This window comes from Bos mutus, chromosome 11 (genome assembly GCF_027580195.1).
Source record: "Bos mutus isolate GX-2022 chromosome 11, NWIPB_WYAK_1.1, whole genome shotgun sequence".
Lineage (NCBI taxonomy): Eukaryota > Metazoa > Chordata > Mammalia > Artiodactyla > Bovidae > Bos > Bos mutus.
Genome location: NC_091627.1, coordinates 62052882 through 62077888, shown reverse-complemented (window position 1 = coordinate 62077888; position 25007 = coordinate 62052882). Strand labels below are relative to the sequence as shown.

The 25007-nt window shown below is 41.4% G+C and overlaps 1 protein-coding gene across 1 annotated transcript in view; it reads right to left on the bottom strand.

The window, feature by feature from the left end:
- Positions 1-8: 8 nt before the first annotated feature.
- The window catches only part of LOC102285692 (E3 SUMO-protein ligase RanBP2), a 61960-nt gene continuing 36961 nt past the window's right edge, over positions 9-25007 (bottom strand). Inside the window, 12 exon segments of the mRNA XM_070379504.1 lie at positions 9-1215; positions 1545-1879; positions 2003-2276; positions 2959-3104; positions 6185-6286; positions 6826-7030; positions 12167-12345; positions 12643-12735; positions 13355-13525; positions 15529-15606; positions 16141-20740; positions 21549-21643. Coding sequence (XP_070235605.1) covers positions 910-1215; positions 1545-1879; positions 2003-2276; positions 2959-3104; positions 6185-6286; positions 6826-7030; positions 12167-12345; positions 12643-12735; positions 13355-13525; positions 15529-15606; positions 16141-20740; positions 21549-21643 — 6584 coding nt within the window. The 3' untranslated portion in view covers positions 9-909.

Here is a 25007-nt window from a genome sequence, read left to right as displayed (position 1 = left end):
ACAAGTAATGAATTTTTTAAATATCATAGCTGTTAACAATTGTCACTTTATTTTTGCTACAAAATTCACCAGAAAAAGGTACTGCAACAATCTAGTATAAAGCAAATCTTTAACCAAAGAACATGGTATAGACCTGTTTAAAATACTCATACTTTATCACAATAACTGCAAGGAAAAATTCAAGTTCTATCAGAACCAATGCAGTTTGAGGTAGTAGAAACAGATGACAGAAAGGTTTTTTAAAAAGTCTAATTACTCAACTTAAAATGTAAAAATTAATTTAATACCTTTGAAAGGGCGCAGGAAGCTACATATTTTAAGGAAAGAAGGTACTCTGCTTAAAAGATAATTTAACTATACAGGAGGTGCAAGAATTTATAGAAGAGCACTTTGGTTAAGTCTCTGCCCTCTGTGGCTCTACCCATTTACAAGTGAATCTGTTCATAACTGAACACACCAATAGTTTAAATTACCAAATATAGTCCAAATCTGAAATAAAAATTATCCAAGTCATGGTCCCTTTATTCAAACAGTAAGTATATCCATGCAGGAAGTCTAATATCTTAAAAGGAACTAAAATTAAATTGCATATATCATATTCTTTCAATAGTTTGAGAAGGTCTATTGCTTTTAACAAGATTAGTATTCCATTTTAATACAAATATGTCAGGAGTACATAAACACAAGTACACCTGAAAATACACCAGTGTTTAAACTTTTATTTCACACCATGCAAGGTCAATTATAACACATTAGAAAGTGACAACAGCTATAAGCTGCAATTTTACATTTGTACATTGGAAATGTCCATTTTCAAAAGCTGAACATAATTAATTACCATGTTGTCAAAACAGCTAGGCCTCAATTCAACTTCTATACAGGTAAAATTTACTATGGAAAACAATGATTTTATATCTGTCCACATTCTGTGATAATAATTCTTCGACTAACAGACCCTTTAGGAGAACCAAATGACTCAATCTTTTTCACAGTATCCATACCATCTTTAACAAACCCAAATACTACATGCTTAAAGTCCAAACATTCTGCTTTTTTCAGTGTTATGAAAAACTGAGAATTATTGGTGTCCTGGCCTCGATTGGCCATTGATAGTAAACCAGGACCTGTATGTTTCACATCAAAATTTTCATCTTCAAATTTATCTCCATAAATGGACCGTCCTCCTGTTCCATCATGTTTTGTGATATCTCCCCCCTGAAAAAAAGATTTCAATTAACAGGAATCCCAAATAAAACATTAAAACACATACAGAACTAACCACTGAAGGGTAGGTCCTAAACACCCAGCTTCTCTGAGAATGTAGTTTGAAAACTAAGAAATTTGTGAAAGGAAACAAAAATGAAAAGATCTTTTCCCATCCTTAATTTCTATCAGGTTCAAGGCATTAGAAATATGAACCCTTTTAGGCTGCAAGTTCTTGTGGGGATAGAAGCTGGGGGTGTGGAAAAGCTAAAGTCTACAATTACAGGTAAGGAGAAACACTCAGATTTACTACACTGGTGTGATGCACACTTAAGACTTACTTGGCAAACAAAATCTGGAATCACTCTGTGGAATATGGAGCTCTTGAAACCAAAGCCCTTCTCTCCAGTGCACAGTGCTCTGAAGTTCTCAGCAGTTTTAGGAACAATGTTTGAAAATAATTCCATGGTTATACGTCCCAGGGGCTCATCATCTGCACAAATGTCAAAAAACACCACAGGATTTGTCTCCTTTGAGAACTCTGCTGTCAGTGAATCCTGTCCTTTCTGGAGTTTCAATAAATTCTGTTGACATTCTTCAAATTTTTTCTTGAAACAATCAGCCATTTCTTTAGTTTTAAATCTCACTGCAAGCTGTTCCACTTTGGCTTCTCCATCTGTTAAACAAGGAACAACACAGTGACCTTAGTGTTAAAATAACTTAAAAAATTGTTTTATATATTTGTTGTCAATTTAGAAAAGTCAAAAAACTGGAAAGTAGCATTGAGTGCAGAGCTCACCAGCATAATCTGAGGCAGTCCAAATTAAAGCATTGTTGGAAACATTCAAGGGTTTCAGTTCCATCGTCTTGGTGATGACGTGGTTCGCACACACTTTGAACACCTGGTCTCTCCTCATCAGAATCCGAAAGTAATTCTTCACCGTGTGCCAGAGGATCTTAATGTCTCCAACGCCACGTTCCTTCCACTGACTGGCCTCTCGATCCCACCTGTAAAGTTTGGCTCTCTCTTTAAATAAAATTTCTTCATCTTCTTCTCCAGATTTTACTTCTACCTGTGACAAGAGATGAAATTACCTATAAGCTGCTGCTTATAAAATACTCATAACAAATTCCAAAGATCCAAATTCCTTCACACACTGACATGAGCAGAATTTGAAAAGAGTTAACATCCTAGGGTTACTAATACAGCGGATTCAGATGAGGCAGGAAAGATTTGTCATTAAATGTCTTCTTTGTACTTATTAACATCCTTCCTCTTTTTGGAAATCAAATACAATCTTTTACAGGAGAGAAGAGGTTTAAAAAAAATCACATTCTTCAAGAAAAATACTATCTACTGATTCAGGTTCAAACTGATGAAAGTAATTTGCTTAAAATAACACTCTTGTCTAGAAAAAGTACAATACACTTTTTATTGAAAGGACTGTGGCAAATATGAGCTTAGATGGGTTTTTAATATTTTGCTCCTTCAATTATGTTACTGAAAACAAACAGGAAAAAATTAAGTTCTTCCCAACAATTTCACACAGAATTTACCAAATAACATTTGTATGTAAATTTTTTTACAAGGATGATTTACATTTTAAGATTGAACTTGTAATAAAGAGCTTCCGTTTGTAATGGCCAATGTTCTGAAAGAAATGCAAACAAGGTCAGCCCTACAAATCAAGCCCATGTTAAGTTTTAAACTTAAAATGTGAAGTTAGTATAAGGTTTTTACTCTTTAATATTTACCTCTGGTAGTGACACTATTGGTTCAAAATGGATATCTTCATTATGAACTACCTCTTCATCACTACCATCTTCATCTTCACCAACTTTACTGGTTGACTGTGCTCCAAATACCGCTGCTCCAGTATTTGCCCACTGGAAATTTTTATCTGATGAATAAATTAGGATATTTAAACAGTGATATCTATTTTAATAAGCTTTTAATCCCTGTTACAGTACTTTATGAATGAATTTAATTTCCAATGATGTGACATACTTCTAACAAAAATGCTTAAACTGTATTCTCCTGGCAAGTTAAGCTCAAGTGGTGCGCACAAAGGAGTGTAGTGACATTTATGCCTGGGTGTACAGACAGGGTTATCTAAGCCTTAGGTCTTAGTGACACTGAACTTTCAGTTATGAAGCAGGTTCTTCATTCAAAGTACGTCCTTTGAAACCTGAAAACCCAGCTCAGCTCCAAGGGTAGTTATTTCATAAAACATTCTATTACGTGAAAAAAGTAACTTTAGAGCCTAAGAATGTTCTCCAAGAGGCCAAATCTGCTACTCTCAAAGCAGACTGAGTACAAGTTGGTTACTTCTTCACCTCAGCTCTCTTCTAAGGTAAATGGATGGGGTGAGAGCTTCAACTTCTTGCCCAGGTGGCACTGGTGGCCCCAGGAGCAGCTCACTGACCCCACCTCCACCCCGCCCTCTCTCAAGCAACACCATGCTTAATGGGTGAAAAGGCTCCCCACTCCTATGCAGAGGAACAAAGACTTTTCCCTCCCTCACACCCTGGAGAAGGCGAACACTAAATGCTGTGTTTTCCACATCTCAACTGTGACAACCCAGCCTGCTAATATTAATACATTCCCCACTATCTTATCTTAGAGGAAAGAAACCTCTCAACTCTTCATCGCTTTGCTGACTGACAAACAACTGCTTTCTAATCCTACATCTGATACAAAAACTCAGGAGAAGGCAAAAATTGTCACGGATCAGTTAAAAACTCAGCACCTTGAAGAAAGAACAAAATGAGTGTCTAATGAAACAGTAAATTCTTCTAAGACAGGTTTAACGGGGAGAAAAAAAACAGGAGAAAAAAAAAGTCATACAAATAAATAGCAAACGAATGCTCAAACAAAAGCACCATCTCAGATTGTGTGGGGGCTTCCTGAGAATAGTAAGCACAGAACCTAGTTGATTCATAGGTGTAGGGCTTGAAAAGAACTTGTTCAGGGAACTCCCAAGCAGAACAAAATTTTCAATTACCCCAATACCCTGAGATATACGGCAGAAAATCTCAAAATTCCTCTAAAGCAATGGTTCGTAACATTGGGTGCATATTAAAATCACACCAACAGCTCCTATGAAATACCAGTGCCTGGGTCCCACACTCAGAGCCCAACATAACTTAACTATCAAGTGTTCCTTCTACCCACCCCTTTAAAAAGCTCCCAGGAATTCTAATATGAAGCAGAGAACTGTAAACCACTGCTTTAAAGGAGCAGGAAAAAGAATTTATTCAGTATAAGTATAAAGATAAGTCTATCAATAATCAATATCAACAACTGTATTCTAGGTAGCAATACCTAGGAAGCTTCCACTCTGGGTTTAATGGAAAAATTACAAAATCTCAAGGAAATATGATAAAATGTCAGGCACAGGGAAGCAGCAGATAAACAGCTGTTTCTTATTTTCTCTTAGTTTCCGCATGAAATATTACACAAAAGACAGAGTGACTGGTTGACCTGTGTGAAGATGACTTTCAGGAGAAACAGAGAAAAAAGGAACAAAAGAAAAGAAAGTGAGACAAAAATAAAATGAACAGATGAAGAAAAAGCAACCACCACAGAAATAACACATAATAGAAGAGGAGAAAGAAGATTCCTCTGGGCTTAAAACCAACCAAAACAAAAAGTTTAAGATCAAAAAAGTCCACACAAGGCCAGAAATATGTTTCAGAAGCAAAAAATCATTCTGATGAAATTGACCTTCATTAAAAAAAAAATTTAAATCCTACAAGCCCTTAGTCAAAGGCTAAAGTATTAAAAATTTACAAGTGTGAAAACTCTCCATGAAAATATATGAAATGGATTCCAGGGGATTTACAGTTACAAAATACTATTCTGTGCTTATATTATTAGCCCAATATAAACTAAATAAAGTAGACATTCAATACATAAGAAAACTAATCGTAATTTAAAGGAAAGTAATGACAAATCTGGAGATAAAAAAAACAAAAGGAGAACTGATAAAACCAAAAGCTACTTCTCTGAAAAGACAAAGCACAAATTCCTGTTAGATCTAAGGACACAAACTAAAAGGTGAAGCTTGGAAAAAAAAAGAGCTTGGTGGGTAATCTCACTGAATCAGCAGGTAACTCAGGGCAAGCCTCCCACATAGATGTGGAGCTGTGCTATGTCAACTTTACTGCACAACACTGATGGAGTATCAAGCAACCTAACACATCAGCTTTTATTTGGCTTTTCATTGGTGGATAATTGTACCCATTCTATTGCTGTATTTGCTGACCTATTATCCTGTGACTTCAAACTACTAAATAAATTAAAAATAAAGCAATGTGACATCAATGAGGCTATGAATTCCAAAGTAACACAACATCTGAAGGTGATTTCTTAAAGTTTTATATGTTTCAATAAATGACGGAACTGTGAAACAAGTAAAATATGTGAGATGGAATAACACTATTTTGAATTAATAATGTAATTATTTATCTTCAATAAAATTTATTCTGCAAATCAAGCATTAATTCAATTTCGGTGGTGCTATAATTTGTTATATGAAAGATATTTAAGAATAGGAAAGTATAGTATGCCATAAACAAGGAAAAGGATTATTTTCTACAGATGATACCAAAACAGACCAAAATTAGAAACCACTGGAAAAGATGGGAAAGCTCACCAGATATAAATTAGCACAACCTTTATATGAAAAATACAATCAAGGATAATGCAAGAATAGAAAACTTCAAAGTCATCTCCTTAAAACTTACAGATGCATATCTTGAAATATTAGCAAATCAAAAGTATAACTAGAAGAACAATCCCAAAGTTACTCCAAAACTGGAGGGAGGGTTCTGCATTTCAGGATGGGCAAGACTAGCACAAGTTACAATGAATTAAGAGAAAATTCTTGGTGAGCGACAACCCTGCAACAAAGGACTCACCCTCCAGGGGTGCCCACTTCTGTAACACAGTCACTGAAGCCTCGCCTCCTAATCTTACCTTTGGATCCAAAAGCAAAATCCCCAGAATTACTGGAAGCCAAGTCTGCAAATGACAGCCCTGGACCACTTCCAAATCCAAACGTAACTGTTTTGCTTTCCACTGGCAAAAGGGAAAGAGAAATTTAGTATTTCATTTAACATATGTTGAACATCAAAGATTTACCCAGGACCCAAAGGGAAGGGGTATGTGTGTGTGTATGCTGGGAAGGGTAGGACCTGCTATACTACTGATGTGGTGGGGTGGGGGTAAGGAGTATTTATAATCTAGTTATTTCTCTGAAGAAAACTTACAAGTTTACAGGTACTATTTATTCTCAATGAACAATACACCAGAAGCAGCATGCTCAAAATCATTTAAAAAATGAGATGTACATCTATACTAAGAGAGCTACACAGCTTCTGCTTCACATGGTCTAGTATTATCTAAACAAACATTCATTCCAAGGATTTCAGGAAATAGTTATGTAAAGATTCTGTGTTCACTAAGAAAACTGAATTACCTCATGCCCCTTTGTACATCTCAGTTTAAGAAAGGGAATTCCTGGAGGTACATTTGAAGGTATCGTCTCAGAACCACAGGTGTACCTTACGCAGAAATGCATACCTACAAGGTTGCTATAAACATACATCAAATTTTACCTTGGCTTGTAGAATCTGCATCATTTTCCTTTCTAGTAGATAAATCCACAGGTTTGTCAACAGTTCCAGAAGAAACTGATGGTGAGCTAACAGATTTGGTAGTAAACTCTGGCTCTTCAGATTTACACAAAAATGGCACAGTCACTTTAGTGTCATCTGTACACATGCCATCAGCTGAGCTAGCTATGTTCTCGTCCTGGGATTTCTGCAAAGAGAAAGTAACAAATAACTATGTCATTAAATACTAAGTGACAAAAAGGATCATATACTCTATTTTACAATAAACAGATGATATGGAGTTCTGGACAAAATGGAGTAAGCATACTTTTCTCTCCACCATGTTACCGTACCTCCAGTCTCTCCAGCACCTGCAACTGAACTAGATTGAAAAGGACAAAGCAAGCAGAAGCCGCTGGGAAGTGGATGAGAGCAGGAGGACCAAGAATCTTGAGACATGAAGCAATGTGAAGTCTACCAGCGAGGAGCACCAGGTCTGGTGATGAGACCATGAATACTTCAGCTTCCAGGGGCCAGCCTATCCGGGTCCACAAGCCACAGCAGGAACCTGAAAAGGCATTGGCCTGAGCCAACTGTCCCCCGTAGTTGCTCCTGCTGGTGCTGAGCCACGAGCCCTGGCACATACTGCTGGGGTGCTGCCACCAAGGATGCAGGCCCTGGGCCCTGGGGCCTGTTGTTCAAGCGGCCCACCCCCAGCCAACATGGCCAGCCCCTGCCTTGGGGGCCATCTCTGCAAGGACCGAGAGCACACAACCTCCTCTGAAACTCCACCCCAGGGCAAAGATGGCTTCCGGAAATGGACGGTGCTGAGCAGGAGGATGGCTAGGCAGAGAAGAAGAAAAAGGGAGGTTATGACTGGGCCCCCTCGCTGACCTGCTTCCTACTGCTTACAGGGTCGTCCCAACAAAAGAGCACTGAACCTGAGTGAAAGGGTTTCTAGCCGGAGCTGCTGGACAGCATCAAGAGATGAAATTTTTTCTCTGACTGTCCCCTCGTTATGGCAGGTGGTCCCCAGGTATAAAAAAGACTGGAGAGACAGGCAAAGTGACATCAGAAATTCTGGTCTTACCAAATCCACTTTTAATCAAGACTGTAAAATGTCCTCTGAAGAAGACATATTTACAGTAAACTTCTGTGTTTAACTTAGGAGAAAAAAGCCTCTCAAGCCCTGAGGGACAGTCTCGTAGTAAGAACCTGGTGGGTTTTCTCCTGCCCCCACACATCAACCCACTTCCCCGCAGGGGTACAGAGCTGTCCAAGAAACTGGGGCTGCCAACAGCACAGATGGAAAAGCATCAAAGAAGAGTTGGCTTTCTTTGGCCAGGGATGGGGAATGTCATGAAATGATCTGTGTGTTGAAAGATCAGACAAACTCTGAAAGCTTCTAACAATGTTCCAAGAGGTAAAGACAAATACTCTTAAGACAAATGAAAAGAGAGTTGTCAGGCAAACAAATATAAACCATAAAAGAAAATCCAAAGGGAATTTAGAATTGAAAAATACAACAGAAATTTAAAAATTACAGAATGCTCCATTGAACTGCAGCAGCATACATTCTTCTCAAGTGCATATGGAACACTTAAGAAAGACCACGTTCTAGGCTACAGAACAAACCTCAGCAAATTCAAGAGAATGGAAATCATAAAAAGTATATGCTCAGTCCATAATGGAATTAAACTAACAATCACTACAGAAATATAGCTGGGAAAAAAATCTCCAAATATCTGGAGATTAAGCATTACACTTTTAATACACATGCTGAAGTCTTTGGACAAATTAACAGAGTCCATCAACACTGATCCATGGATAGTAAACAGGCATTAAAACATTTTAATGACCGTCTCAACTTCAGCAACACTATTATGCCCACAAATGTGATAATGCAGATGAAATGGACCAACCAATTCCTCAAAAAAAGTAAACTGACAGAACAGATAAAATGAATTGGCCTATATTTATTAAAGAAAATGCATTAATATATCCTTCCAAAAAAAAAAAAAGTACCAGGCCTGGTGGTTTCAGTGGTTAAGTTCTATCAAATATTTAAGAAAGAAATATCACTAATTCTACAGTGTGTTCCAGAAAACAGAAGCAGATGGAACACTCCCTAACAAAGTACATGCAACAAAAACTGACAGGAGCAGCAGACATGCTGGGCAACACTCTGTCAATCATCAACATCACAAGTAGATGAAAAATTAGCAAGGATACACTGGACTTGGACAATACAGCATCAACTGATTTGATCTATTTAAAAACCTATTTTCCATGCAAAACAACAACAAAAAATTACATTCTTCTCAAGTGTACAATGAGCACCCACTGAGACAGTCTTCACGAATTCAATAAGAACTGAAATTATTCAAAATACGTTTATAGACAATGGAATTAAACTATAAATCAGTAACAATGACATGTGGAAAATGGAATATTCAGAAGAAATATACTTCTATCCAATGCATTTGTCAAAAAGAACGTCTCAAGGAAAATTAATAGTTTGAACTGAATGAAAGGTGAAAATATCACATATTAAGACTTGTAAGATAGAGTTAAACAGCTCTTGGAGGAACTTAAAATTAAAATGTTTATTAGAAATGAACTGTCTTAAATCAGTTAATTTAAGCTTCGACTTAAACTAGAAACTAGAAAGAGCAAAATAAAACAACATTCTTCAAGGATTAATGACAGTGAATGTACAATGTCCGGAATACCAGCTGGTGACAGAAAGGAATACACCATCACTACACACAGTGACTGGGCCACATCTCAGAGGCACTGTGCTGAGTGAGAAAAGTTCGTATCAGAGCTTACAAACTGTATGATTCCATTCATTCCAGTCTGGAAAAGGCAGAAACACAAGCAGATCAGTGGCTGCAGAGACAGTAGGGCAGAGACAGTAGGAAAGAGTCAGTAGGAAGGAATTCTTTGGGGTCTGGAACTATTCTGTACGCTGCCTACGGTGGGGATTACAAGAATTCAGCCATGTTTAAGAACTCACAGAAAACATACATACAACAAAAAGTGAATTTTACTTATGATAAACTTGAAAAGTTAATACAAATGAAAAAAGTCATTATTTCCTAATGACTGAAACACAAGGAAACGATAGTCCACTCTGTTTGTGTCAAATGACTTAGGCTATCACAGTAGTATTATTTATTATAGCCAAAAAGAAGAAACAACACAAATGGGCATTAAACACATGAATGGATAAATAAAATGTGGTAAATTCATACACTGGAATGTTATTTGGCCATAAAAGAACCAAGTACAGATAAATGCTACAATGTGGATATATCACAAAAACTTACTAAGTAAAAGAAGCCAGACACAAAGGACCACATATTATGATGTTTATATGAAATGTCAGGTAAATCAGAGACAGAAATGGTACATCAGTGGTTATCCAGGCCTCGGAGAGACAGGCAGAAATGGGAAGAGTGATGACTGTTAGAGGTTAACAGGGCTTCTTTTGGGGATGATGAAAATGGGTGAATTAAACAACAATAAATGTCACCCCCCAAATGCAGACTAGATTACTTGGGAGGGGAATGTCATAATTCAGCTCCTAACACATCCTCCACTTAAGAGGCCATGAACAAGAATTTCCTGTAGACAAATCCAAAGGCTGCTCCCTCGTTCAGCACTGCACCCTGACCCTCGGCAGTCCCAGCACACAGTCAGCACCTAACCACAGCATGCTCAAGCACTTAAAGCCAGGAGTGCGTATGTCAAGAGTTCATGTAGTTGGGGATGAATCAGTGTAAAGCAGGAAAGATGTGTCCTAAAAGGACATCATCTACATCCACCCACAGAACATTTTAGTTTAATGGCTGTTAGTTCTGTTTCACCTCTATCAAAGGGCACTCTCCTCCAAAATTACAATTCACTGAAACAATTTTTTTCCCACCCTGATAATGACTTACCACATTTAACTTCTGTGGCAAAAGGAGCCCCTAGGATTTTTATTTAAAGAACATTGTAAATGTTACAGGATATTTTACAAAAAGATTTTAACTTATAACAATGATAACTCAACAGTCACTTACTTTTTAAATATCTTAAAAAGGTATTTTAATTGCTATAAACAGCACAGTACACTGACAAAAGACACCAAATCCTGTGTACACTACGAGTAGGAAAAGAATAAACACTGTACAACTCAGCATGTGCACCAGCGCTGAGATTACTTCTCAGTTCTCTTTTTAAGGCTTGAAATACAAAAAAAAAAATAAGTTTCTTTTTCAGTTTTGCACACAGAAAAGTGAAGCCATATTTAACTGCACTGTTCACTTAGTATGACTGGACTGTATCTGCCAAGTGAATGACTGCACGCTAATGCCTCCAGCAGCAGCGATTAGAGGTGACTGACAGAAACCACACACTGTGTACTGCCACTGAGACAGGGAAACGGCTGAGTGACGGAAATACACTTCGGATTCAGCACAGCTGAATGCAGAAACTTCAAATAGCACTTCCAAAAATAAACCTATTTGGTTATAAATGAGGGAGGGCTGTGTCTACATTAGCTCTTGTGCACTGATGAACAAGTTTACACCTACGGAAGAGCTGGCACAGCCTCGGTTGACAGCTGCGAAAGCAGGCCAGCTACTCCTCAGGGTCAAACGGACAGTGAAGGGCAGTAAGTCTTCCAAAGAGCAGGCCGCAGGCTGGGCCATCTCATTCTCTTCTCATGTATCCATTAAAGAAAACACTGCATTCCCAACTCCAGGACCTACTTTATTTTTACCATATTTCCAACAATTTTTTAAAAAGTATTTCTTGAGGAGCAAGGAACCATTCTGATTATGTCAATACTGTAAACAACTATAAACAATGACTAGTTTTCTAGTTTCTGTGGAACACAAATTCATACACCAAGGCGCTGACAACTATTAAAATGACTACACTTGAACTAAGAAAGTAGTCAAATCATGAACTTACCAAAAGCAAAATATACAGACCATGGGAACTAGGTTTCAAATGCTACTTCCTATCCACTCTGCCCACTCCAGAATCACGTAACCGGCACAAAAAGTGAAGCACTTAATTCCATTCTTGGTACGGCAGTAGACCATGTCAGGGACATGAGCATCGTCCATGCTACCACCCCAACTTCTCAAACCCAGCACACATGCAGCAGTGACACGTGGGCCTTCTGGTCCTCTGCCCAGAAAACAGTTTCTCATCCTCTAGCCAGAGCTGACTGAGGCGCCACCCACTTGCCGGATGCACCCTACTGTTACCATGTGCTAAGAACACTCTAGTTTATTGCCATCAACAAAGGCGACTGAGCCAGAAGGAATGCCAGAGACAGTCTTACTTGCGCCTCCTGCACTTTCTGAAGCTCCGACTGAAAGTCTTCCGCATTTCCATTGTCCTCATCAGTGTCACTGCAGATGCCACAAAAAAACGTAGGCGGAAGCTTGAGTGTGTCTGCTTTTGCCTTCTCTTCAACTGTTGGCTTCTTTTCCCAAACAATAACACATTCTTTCTCATTATCTGAAAATCCAGGCAATGCAAACAAAGGAAAGGTAAGATAAAAGTAGATGAAGCCCAACCAACTCCACAATAATGGCCCACAATGTCACCTACAGATTAAAGACCCAAACAATAAGACCCTGGATGCTAATGGAGAACTAGCACCACCAGGAATGATGTTTTCCCTTCACATTACTTTTAAATATTTTAAATCACCATGGCAAAATTGGTAATCACCAATGTGACCAGATTGGGAGATTCCTTTAAACAGAAGATTTTTAAAAAACACTTTAAATTACTTGCTTTAATGTTACATACCTGTTACATTTTCTTCTGACAGTCTACATGTTTCTGAGTCATCCAGATACAGTTTTCCATTGAGTTTCTTGACAGCTGTGTCGAAATCTTCATCTTAAAGTATAATTTATTTTATTAAATAAAAGAATTTGCAGTAAATTTCAGGAGATTTCCCAGCCAGGAATCTAGGAAAATCATCTGCAACTTCCCATCCACTCTCCCTTACTCTCTACATCCAAATAGCAACCAGTTTCCTGATTCTACACCCAAACGCCTAGTCTGAGCTGCTCTGGCATTGCGGGGCTCTGAATGCCTCTATCCAGTTCCTACAACCCAGTCCTCTAAATCACTGCCTGAATGTCCTACCGAAATTATTTTGAGCCCATAAGCCCCTGCCTGAGAACTCAGATGGGGCCCACAGAGCTCGCCTACTCAGACCCCGTTCCTGCCGCATGGCTCAGCCACCCATCCCTCTGAGACTCCAGGGAAATCAGAACTGCTTTCAGTCCCCTCAGAACGCCTGCCCTGTTCACAGCAGACACGGAGGGAATGCGAACACACGAAGGCAGCTCTTCTAACCATGACACCCACTGACAGTTCACACACATTTAGAATCAACACGGACCTGCACAAACAGCAGGGGTGGGGGCTCCAGGAGGCTTAAAGTAACTTCATGAGCCCCGTTCACTATGATGAGCATGAACAGAATGCTCTATAGCAACAAGAGACTCACCGTCCTCCTCCTCTTCGCTGATGTAGTCTGGCCTGTTCTTATAGCAGAAAAACGTAGGGGGAAGCTGAAGTCTGCTTGCAAGAGCTCTTTGCTCAGGGGTCGGGGTTAGCTCATACACAATGAGAACATCATCATCAGAGGGAAGATCCTCAGGTTTTTTCCTCTCTTCCACTACAAGACAAATCAGAAAGACTGATAAAGACAAGGTGGTAGGTAATTAATACCAATATTGTAACTAAAATAAAAATCCTAGAACTTCATTTTTAGGTTAAAACATCATGCTGATGAAAACACACACACTCTGATGTGGACACAGCTCAAAACCCTGAGAGTTAGAAGCCTGAGGAAATGTTCTATCAGAACCCTCAGTGAACACAGAATCGCCTTAATAACCAGGAAAGAAATCCTATTTTCAGTAACTAATCACTGAAGAAAATACTACTGATGGCTATAAATTAGTGCTGCCATAACCATACTTGGCATACTAAATGGTTTAGCAAAATATCCATGCATTTGAAACAACTGAAAAAAACTAAAGAAATCATGAGCAAATATTAGTATAAATACAAAACTAACTCAAAGCCAATCCCAATGAGACCCCACAAAGAAAGCTAACAACTGCCAAGGCTGGTGAGTGATTAGAATTACATCCACTTTCCTGTATTTCCAAGCATGATAACATTAAATTAAACCTGTTACCCTCTGGGTAAATCATACTGTAAGAATCTAAGACAATGTCTGTTCGCTGAAGAACCATGACCACCACCACCACCACCACCACCAAAAGGCAAAAGATGGGGAGAAAAGGAACTCTTCACACAATAGGTTGTGGTCTATAAAAAAGGACTTCTAACAGAGCAAGCAAAGTCATGGAGCATGGCTGTGAAGCACTGCAAGTACAACCAGTCCAAAGTGAGATATACTCCAAGTGGGAAAACACACACAGGGTTTTGAACATGTGGAAAAAAGAAAGGGGGATAATTTCATTTTTCATACTGATCAGAAGTTGAAATGGTACTCTGGATGTAATGGGCTAGGCTGAATAGATTATTAAATTTAACTTCATCTGTTTCTCTTATTTCATCTGTTTCCTTTTATTTTCAAACATGCTATAAATTTTAAAATTACATATACAGGTCATACTTTATTTCTACTGGATGATACTGATCCAGAAAACAGCTCTTCTCAATGCTGAAGGAGCCCTTCACTCACCCTCCTTTGTTACAAAAACTCAGCATCAGTTCCTGGCCAGGCCCCACGAGAGGACACTGTGAGACAGACTCCTGTTAATGAGACGGCCTCCTTGGGCCTAAGTCCCCATCTCTTAAGGTCCTCTGAAACCAGGACGTTCTCGCACCTGAGAACCGGGCTCTTTGTCCCGCAGCAGTACATCAGTGCATTTGCTCCCAGACCAGGGCTCTTCGCCTAGGATCCACAGAGTCTGTGCACCAATATGTACCATTCACACACAAACACACACACAAAGGCCACACAACTTTTCCAAAGATTGCATCCTTAATCGTAAACATAAGAGCTGCTGCAGTTAGGAGCACAACCTGTGTACTTTACAACTGAGCTCCTAAAATCACAGGTGGTCACTTGATCACTGTAGCTGTCTGGCACTCGAGACACAGCTGTGATTCTGGGGGTGAGTCTTGGTCTCCACAGCCTACTCCTGAGGGTCTCTCACAGAGCCTACTGCTGAGTCCTCTACCCAACTCCACTCTAGCATGACTCCACAAGGGCCTGCTCTAACTGGGAATAGCGAGATATGGGGGAGCTCTTCCAATAGGGCCAACTTCCACACACAGGATCTTTGTCAACCAGGGAGCCTAGGTTCCCTGTGGTCCACATGCTGCTGCCACTGTGTCTGGACGCAGACAGACAGTGATGGTTAGGTGATACACAGGTCCTTCACTAATCACAGGAGAAAACGATGATGTACAAAACAGACACGGTAAAGACCACAGAGATCCACCTTGAAACAACAGAGTATAACATGTGAGAAAACATGACATCCAAGTACAGAGAGCAGCATTATGGGGTCATGATAGCCTTGTCACATGCACGCTGCAGCATCAGGCACTTGATCTCACACAGCCAGTTACACTGCTGAGCACCAGCAGCTGCTGACAAGCGGACACCCTAGCATACTGCCAGTGCCAGCTCTGTACCTCTGTTCTCAGGCTGTGAGGAAGGGGTGCTGGTCCAAAAAGCCATTGGATTAGATTTAAAAAGGCTAAAATTAAATCCTAGAAAATAAAGAGTATTTCATTTTTGAACATTTTGAGAATTAAAATGAATGCAATTTTAAGATATAAAAGCCAGATTCCATCCATTTACACCAGTGTGGCTGTCCCACGCATCCACCTATCCTATCCCAAGGCTTTCATTCTTTGCTCATTGCCAGATTGCTCAGTGGCCAGATTGCCTTACCTAAAATGTGAGCATGCAGTACCGTCCAAGAACATAAGAATAGTAACTGCAGAACAAACTTACTGAAACCACCAGCTTCGAGTGAACCCTCACGATTTGAGTGCTAGTGGCCTTAAGCTGGACCCAGTGCTGAGCTGAGTTCTTGTGCTCTGCTGACAGACATGTCTCCCTGAAGCTGACATCTCCTCAACAACGTGTACACACGCTCTCTGCTGCTGCTGAACATTCACCACTAAATTGGTTTAGGGAAGAAAACAACCCACACAAACATATTTTGGGAAGGAAAAGGGGGAGGGAGAGAGGGGGAAGAGGAAGACAAAGTCTGCCTCATCTAAAGACCAAGTGCTTACCCTTTTCTGGAGTTTTAAACGTGTGGCTGGTTGAGAACTGCTCCTTCAGAAAAGCAGGAGAGGTGTTTTTGACTTTGCCATCAGAAGCTGATTTGAGATCAGAGTTCTGTGACTCCTGGCGACCACCAGGTTCCACTTTTCTCTCAGATCCACTCTGGGCTGCAGAACTGGCTTCACTACTGTTATTTTTCAGAGGTGTGTTAAAACTAAATCCAAACAAAGATCCAGTAGCTGAACTGTTGCCAAATGCAAATGGTTTTGACTTCTCACTGCTAAAAATGCTTTTAACAGACTCAGAACCAAATACAAACTTTGGGGGTGAAACCACTGCTTTTGTTGTTGGTTCAGGGGTGCCAGACACCCCGCCAACTTCTGAGGTTGTGTCTGATGCATCATCACCCTGAGACAAATCAGTTCGTTCTCTGGTGGTTTCTTCCAGCACAGCGACAGCCATTTTCCCACAAGGTGACTCCCTGGGAGTGGCTGAACGAGCGACGTGAGGTGTTATCAAAAAATCTTTTTCTTGGGCCACTTTTGCTTCATCAAATATTTTCTTAAACGAGTCTGCAACATCCTGTAGTTTAAAACGAACAGCTAAATGTTCTATTTTTCTTTCTCCATCTGCAAAATCACATGCAGTCCACACCCACACTCTTTCGGTCCCTTTCATATTTTGCAAAGTCATGTCTGGAGTTATTCTGTGGTTGGCACAAAGTTTTAATACCTGGTCCCTTCTCATCACTATACGAACTTGCTTGTTTTCATAATTCTGTAAAATCTTTATATCGCCGATGCCTCTTTCTTTCCACTGACCAGCATCTTTATCATACCTGTAGAGTTTGGCTCTGTGACTAAAAACAACTTGTTCATTTTCCTCCCCACTGGACACCTCAACTAGATCAGGCAAAGGGACAACAGGCTCAAAGTGCTGTCCGTCTCTCTCCTCCTCCTGAGTGACATCGGAGTCTTCGTCCGTGCCCACTGAGGCCCCACTCTGATTCAACTTGCCAGGGGACTTGGACGGGCTCAGAGCAGACTTGAAGCTGAAGTTAAAGCCGGTGGTCGACTCGCCAAAGCGGAAGAGGTTTTTTCTTACGGGGCTGCTGGCCAGTGGGGAGGCGTGCACAGAGCTGCTGCTCACGCTGTCATCCAGGGCATCCTCCCTGAGGTCATAGTTGTCCCACTCCAGGGTGGGCCCAGTGGTCTCAGTGTTTGGTGCGCCACTCACATCTGCAGCAGTGGTAGCTCCTGCTCTGGAATCCTTACTCTCTTCATCACTGACTTTTGTCTGATCGTTTGTCAAAAATGTTTTGAAATCTTTTAGCCCACTCTTCATTTCTTCCGCTCTCTGTATTAACTTGGCAGCCCTGCCAGTATCCACAAGCTTATGGGGAGTCTGCAGGGGAATGTCTAACAGAAGTCGCTGGCATTCCTCAAATTTCTGCTTGAATTCTTCAGCCAGTTCAGGTGTCTTGAATTTTGCTGCCAGCTGCTCGAGTTTGGCATCGCCATCAGAAAAGTCACTGGCTAACCACATCCAAGCCCTGTCCGAGCCGGAGAGGGGCTTCAGGTGCATGGTGGTGGTGATCCAGTGGTTGGCACACACCTTTAGCACCTGTTCCCTCCGCATCAGCATCCTCAGTTTGCCGTTGACTTCATTTTTGAGGATTTTTAAGTTCCCCAAGCCCCTTTCTTTCCACTGACTTATCTCAGCATCAAACCTAAATAATTTCACCCGCTGTGAGTAAAGAACTTTCTCATCTTCCTCTCCTGTGACCAGCTCCACTTTCTCAGGCATCTGGACGACTGGTTCAAAATGGATGTCGTCACTGTCCTCAGTCTTATAGGCATCATCATCTTTCTCAAGGTCAGCACAAGCGTCCACTTTATCAACTAGTTTACTACTTTGTGATGAGAATAACTTCTCTCCAGCACCTGAAAATCCCTTGAAATTGGGGTCTTTTTTGCCAAACTGAAACCCTTCTCCTGAATTTGACTTGGCAAGATCTGCAAAGGTGAAAGTGCTGCCAGTCTGACCAAAGACCACAGTACTCCCGTCTTTCTGACCACCAGTGTCCTGAGCCTGACCACCAGTGTCCTCTCCAAAGGACTTTTCAGTAGTCTTCTCCTGATTTTCTGTCTCCTGAATGCCAAATTTAAACCCACCAGCAGACGCAGGGGAAGAAAAACTAAATCCTTCCTTTGCTGATTTAGAGTCTGTATTAGAAGAACTCTGAAATTTAAATGAAGGTGCATTTTCCTGATCCACGTGCCCAAATTTAAATCCCTGTTCTGCACTGCCGAACTTAAAGGCTTTTTCTGAAAAGTTACTCTTAAATCCTGTTCCTGTCTGACTTGCACAGGAGTTACCTGCCTCAGCTGTGGAGCCCACAGGGAAACTGAGAGGCACTTCAGCAGCAGGGTTCTGGGTTGGGTTAGAGGCACCACAAGCCACACATTTTGGAGAACTTCCTTCATTTCGTATCAAGCAGACATCGCAATCCCACTGTCCCTCCTTCTTGGCGAACAGCCCCTCAAGTCCACTCTTTGGAGCCTTGACTGTCTCTGAAGAAGCAGGTGCCGGAGCAGCAGAAGCTGGCGGATTCTGACCTGGGTTCTGACAGGCCACACACTCGGCCATGCTGGCCTCATTTTGCACCGAGCAATCCCACTGTCCTTCCTTCTTGGTGAAAACGCCTTCAAATCCACTCTTTGGAGTCTTGCTTGTCTCTGAAGTACCAAACTTTAACGAGGCAGGTGCTGGGGCAGCGAAGGCAGGTGAACTCTGTTTCCGTGGAGTCTGACAAGCCTCACATTTCACAGAACTTCCTTCATTTCCTATCAAGCAAACACTGCAATCCCACTGTCCCTCCTTTACTGAAAAAACAGATTTGAAATCACTGCTGGCAGCCTTAGGAAGATCTCCCTGGCCAAATTTAAAGGAAGGTTGCTTAATAAGTGGAGATTCACTTTTGCTAGCAGGCTTTTTATTCTGACACGCAATGCATCGAGACACAGTGGGTTCATTTCTTACTAAACAAACACCACAGTTCCAGTGACCTTCATTCTTTAGAGTCACCAGTGCAGATCTACCAGGAGTATGTTCTGAGCCGGGTTTAGGAGTAGAGAGAGTTTCAACTAACGGTGGGCCGAGGAGCTCCTTACTGCCTGGGTTTAGATTCTGGCAGGATACACACTTCTTGGCAGTTGCCATGTTCTTCAGTGAGCAGCTGTTACAATACCACCAAGATCCTTCTTTCTTTGCAACCTGAAATTCAAAATTCATAGTTACACCATCAGATTTGTCAATATCCTTACTGTCATGACCTGTGGGTTCTTTCACAGTTTTCGTGGCCTGATGGGTGGTTGTGGCTACATTTGCTCCTGAGGCTTTCAACAGGCTCTGGGCCTCTTCAAACTTGCACTTGAAAAGGGCTGCCTCCTCAGGCGTCTTGAACCTAATGGCCAGCTGCTCTGGTTTGGGCGACTCGTCGGCATAGTCCACAGCATACCACACAAAGGACCTGTCTGAGCCGGCGTTAGGGGCAAGGGCCATGTCTGGGCTGATGTAGTGATTTGCACAGATCTTTAGCACCTGCTCACGTCTCATGAGCAGGCGGATTTTACCGGAGGTTTTGTGCCTAAGGATCTTAACATTGCCGATTCCACGCTCCTTCCATTCTCGGGACGCTGCATCGAAGCGATACAACTTTGCACGATTGCAGAAGAACTCCTCCTCATCCTCCTCGCCAGTCCTCACTTCGATCTTGTCAGGAAGAGGCACCACGGGCTCAAAGTGAGGGCCGTCGTCTTCCTCGTCCCCCTGTGCGCTTCCCCCGTCAGCATCGTGACCCTTGCTGGCCGGCTCCGTAGCAGGCACTCCGAACACTGATTTCCCTGGGCTGTAGAAAGTAAACATATCATCACTACGTCGAAAACCAGAATTCTTTGGCTGATTTGTACCCATGTTCTCAGTAAATGAAATTCCAGGCACATTTTTGCTTCCAAAATTGAACGTATTTCGAGGTCCCATGTTTTGAGCAGCTTTTGGTCCACTGTACCCATCTCCCTGCAAAGGTTTATCTGAAGTCAGCAGACCTAATAGGCTTTCATTATTGTTGTAAGTTGTAGCAGGGGGCTGTGCCACAACCTGTGGTGAGGAAAACGTGAAGTCACCATCATTTGACTTGAAATTTGAATTAAATTTGAAAGGAGTCGGCTGTGTTGTATGTGCAGGTGCTGCCAGAGATGGCCTCATTCCTTCACCAGGCACCGGCTGAACAAAACTGGTTTTTCCAAATTCTAAAACCTTAGGTTCTGCAGATCTTGAAGCATGTGCTGCAAGTGGAGGTTTTGTAAAATAACCTGGTTCTGGCAAAGGTGGATTTGTGCTTGTTTGTTGAACATTGTAATTAAAGTAATCATCGCCCCTGGGTGATAGAATTCCTGTCGCAGGAGACTCAAAACGCAATGGGGGGCCATACATGTCTTGAGAGAACATGCACGCTGATGAGCTCTGCACGGGTGGTGTGTGCATCTGCTGGGGGTAGCCGTAGACGTGCTGCTGAGGTGGAAGCCTGTTCATGCCATAAACCGGCCCCTGGAAAAAGACAAAGTGAAAGCTTTTGTAGGCTGTCTATAAAACTATAGCTTAGCTCGATACAAACCAAATCTCATGAACCTCAAACATGCATATAAATATACCACTAGAGCATACACTGCGTTCTTAAGAGAAGACATTGCTACAAGGACACTTACAGCTCTAGTTCTCGGCATGACCCAAAAATTGCCTTAACCAAAGACAGCATCTTACACATCTAATTATACCTTCCTGACTCCTAAACGTGGTGTCCAATGATGTTGATAATGATGATGATGACGATGAGCGCTGACATTTGTTAATGTGCCACCTAGGCATAATTTCAAGTTCTGTACACACAGGATCTCATTTAACAATTCTCAAAACCCTACAAACTAAGGCACTAGTATCATTCTATACATAAGGCACAGAGAAGTTAAGAGCCAGGGCCTGGATGCACCCAAACCCCAGTCTCTGCCCGGCTCTGCTTGGGCTGGTCTTCATGGACACTTAGTCACAGTGCCTAGGCCTGCGAGTGCCACCCACGGTGCTCCAAAGAGTGCATCACAGTCCTGCCTCTGTCACAACCAGATGATGAAGCTCCCACCACCACCACTCCTGTTCAAAAATATTCTAGATGTTCATACATATTGTATTAAAATTAGATAACTAAGAAACATACCTTCTCTATCCAGAGAGAAATTTAAAATAGCTATACCTCATGGGACATTTAAGTTTTAATGTTGAATTACTTCTTGAATTAATTTGTAGGAAGCCTGGACAATTAAAAAGGAGATATTTATAAATGTATAAATTATTCCTTTGTTACCTTTGTGGGAGTAACATTAGCTGCTGGTCTGAGTAGATACTGAGTATTATATGCTGGTGACTGACTATAACATACTGAATGGCCAGTAGTTGCAACTAAAAAAAAAAGAAAAAAAAAGAAAAGAAAGAAAACACTGTTAAAAAAAGTCTATGCTGCAGGGTAGTACTATCTAGGCAAGAACTATAAATACAAAAGCAGCAGAAATCAAAGATTTAACTACACAGACTTTTAAAACTTTACTATACATCAAAATACACCAAAAAGATGATTATCAAATGACAAACCAGAACAACTGCCAAGTGTAACACAGGAGCAGTGAGGGCAGCAGCAGGTTGGCACCAAGAGAGCCCCCACAGCGAGCACCAGGAGCTAAGAGGAGTGGTGGGCCCCCTTCCTGAGAAAGAGGGGCTCGATGTGAAGACACAATCCTGCCACATCAGGAATATAGGGGAGACACTGGCCACAGGAAGGACTTAAGGAACCAAAACATATGTGGTGGCCTCAGGGCCACATTTTTGAAGTGAGGCTTGAAAATCTGCAGAATGACAAGGTTGCATTTTATACTTAAGCTAGCAACAACATTCAGGTCAAAAATCACCTGGCAAATTCACATAAAGGATCTCAAAAGTAACACAAAATGTGCTTCTTGGTGTAATAAACAGGATACAACATGACTAACACTTGAACTGGTGCCCAAACTATTTGCCCCACCTGCTTTGTGTGCATGTGTGTTACCAGAAAACCAACAACTAGAAGACACTCCTATTGATGGTAAAAACAACCAACAGCCATTTGCCTGATCTGTTCTATGAAAGTTTTACCAGAAAACAAAACAACTTAAAAATCATTTATATCTTTACACAAGGAGGAAGTGGAAACTGAGACACAAGAGGTGCTGAGCAGCTGACTCTGGAAAGTCCTGCAAAGGCCCAGTGAGGGTGAACCAGGCCCAGTGAGGGTGAACTGCGTCTACACAGTCCACAGGGTACCACAGGGTACTGTGCTCCCTGCACAGTAACACAGAGGCAGCGCCACTGGAGAAGCCCACAGCTGAGCAAGGAAACTAATGCGCTGCCTGCAGGGGCTCCTCTGAAACATTCCCAGGAGAAAATAGGCAAAGAACACAGAACAAGTGGATGGATATATATGGGACAAGAATTGTAACATGTGAAGTTTAACTAGTGACTTTATCACTGAGACTGAAAGAAACAGTTCAGATGTCTTATAAACCTACACAAAAAAATCCTATAGAAAAAAAGCACCAAATGAATAGGTAACTCATGAAATCTAAGTGTGCTGAACATTCCTAGTATTAACAAAAACAAAAATTTTAAAAGCTGATATTATTTTTGCTTTTAAAAAAAGGATTTAATAAACTCGTAATAGTTAATAACTGGCAAGAGTGCGGACAGACAGGCACTACCAGATCCTGGAGGTAAAAGTGTAAAATTGGCACAGTTTTTCAGGAAAAGCAATTCCCCAACACAAGAAATCTTATAAAACCCTGAAATCCTAGGACTGTGTTCATGGCAATAATTACAACACCAACAACGGGAAATAAAAACCAGGAAGTAAAACTTGTAGAGCTTCCATGTGATGGGGCCCTCGTGTTCATTAATGGTACCATCAAAGAATACTGAGTAGAAAAATGCTAAGAACTTAAAAGTAGTATTTAAAACACATGCTTACTCATCTCTGAACAAAATGCTAATATGGTGAAAATCTCATTAAAAATTCCTTATGAATACAAAGAGAAAGGACCAGAAAAAAATGCTCCAAACTGGTAGCAGAACTCTCCGTGACATGATTAGTTTCCAGTTTTCTTTACACTCGTCAGTACTTTTGAGCATTTCCTTATTTGAGCTTATTGATGGTTTTTAGTCATCTACTGTCAGTAGACAAGGGCCACCCTGGCACATCTGGGCCTTCACTAAGAAAACCATCTGTGAGTTCAGGAGGGTGGTCAGGAGCTGGGACTCTTGGCTCGAGCCAGAGCTGACTGTGACTGTCAAGCAGCCCACTGGTGTCTCCATTCCTCTCACCTGTCAAGTGAGGGTGTGCTGCGTCTACACAGTCCACAGGGTACTTGCAAGAATAAAATAAGACAACATGAACGTTATGTTCAGATGTGTGTTTAACAACCAGAAGACCTGTTATGCACATACAAAGAAGAAACAGAACTTGTGACCCACAAGGTGCCCAATGATAACCACACAGCATCCAGAAAGCCTCAGAGGAAGCCAGATATGAGCCTGTCGCCGCCAGTCAGGTTCCACATGGTGTATGGCACCTTAGGCAGTCAATGTTTAAATCTGGCAGGCTCCTCACATCCACACCTATGACTGATAGCATTAGTGAGTCTGACTTCACAAAGATCTTCTCTGTCACCTGTTGCACTTGAAGGACACTGTCATGAGAAGACAGCAAGCTGCTCTAAGGAGGACCCTAGGGACCATCACTAAGGTACTAAACTAGGTCACACCATTCCCAATCTTTCTTTTGAACTAAGTGGAGAAGATTCTTGAGAGTCCCTTGGACTGCAAGGAGATCCAACTAGTCTATTTTGAAGGAGATCAGCCCTGGGATTTCTTTGGAAGGAATGATGCTAAAGCTGAAACTCCAGTCCTTTGGCCACCTCATGCGAAGAGTTGACTCATTGGAAAAGACTCTGATGCTGGGAGGGATTGGGGGCAGGAGGAAGAGGATGAGATGACTGGATGGCATCACTGACTCGATGGATGTGAGTCTGAGCGAACTCTGGGAATTGGTGATGGACAGGGAGGCCTGGTGTGCTGCAATTCATGGGGTGGCAAACAGTCAGACACAATTGAGCGACTGAACTGAAGACCAATTAATCTAATTACCTCCATTTCAGGAATCTCACGTGAAAAACACCTGTCTTCATCATCACTCTGGCTGCCTGGGGGCACGTGGCCTGAAGTCAGAGCACCAGAGTCTGAAGCCTCTACCAATAATGACGTGTGTAATAATGGGTGTCACCTAATCTTCCAAGCCCATTTCATCTAAACATGGGAATTCATAATGGTATCTCCCACTTTGGGTTACTGTAATTGAATGAAATCACATACACAACGCACCTGGCACACAGACAACCCAGAGGGCAACTGCCTGTACCCTGTGGTTCACTGAATGTTTACTGCATACTCTAAGTAAATGCCTAATGTGCACACACACCCCTCACACACATAAATACAATAACCATGTGATATAAGTATTATTTCTATGTTTCAAACAGACAAACTGGCTCAGAGAGCTAAGTAAGAGTACAACCTAAAAATCCACTCTGCCCTAGCTCAAACTCTCTCCTTCCATATACAAAAGATTTCCCAAGACTGTCAGACCTCTCAGAATGTCATAAAAATAATTCCCCAAAGTTTAATTTCATAATTAGGCAGCTCTTAATGAATTAACCATCAGTTAACATTTTTCCAATATAAG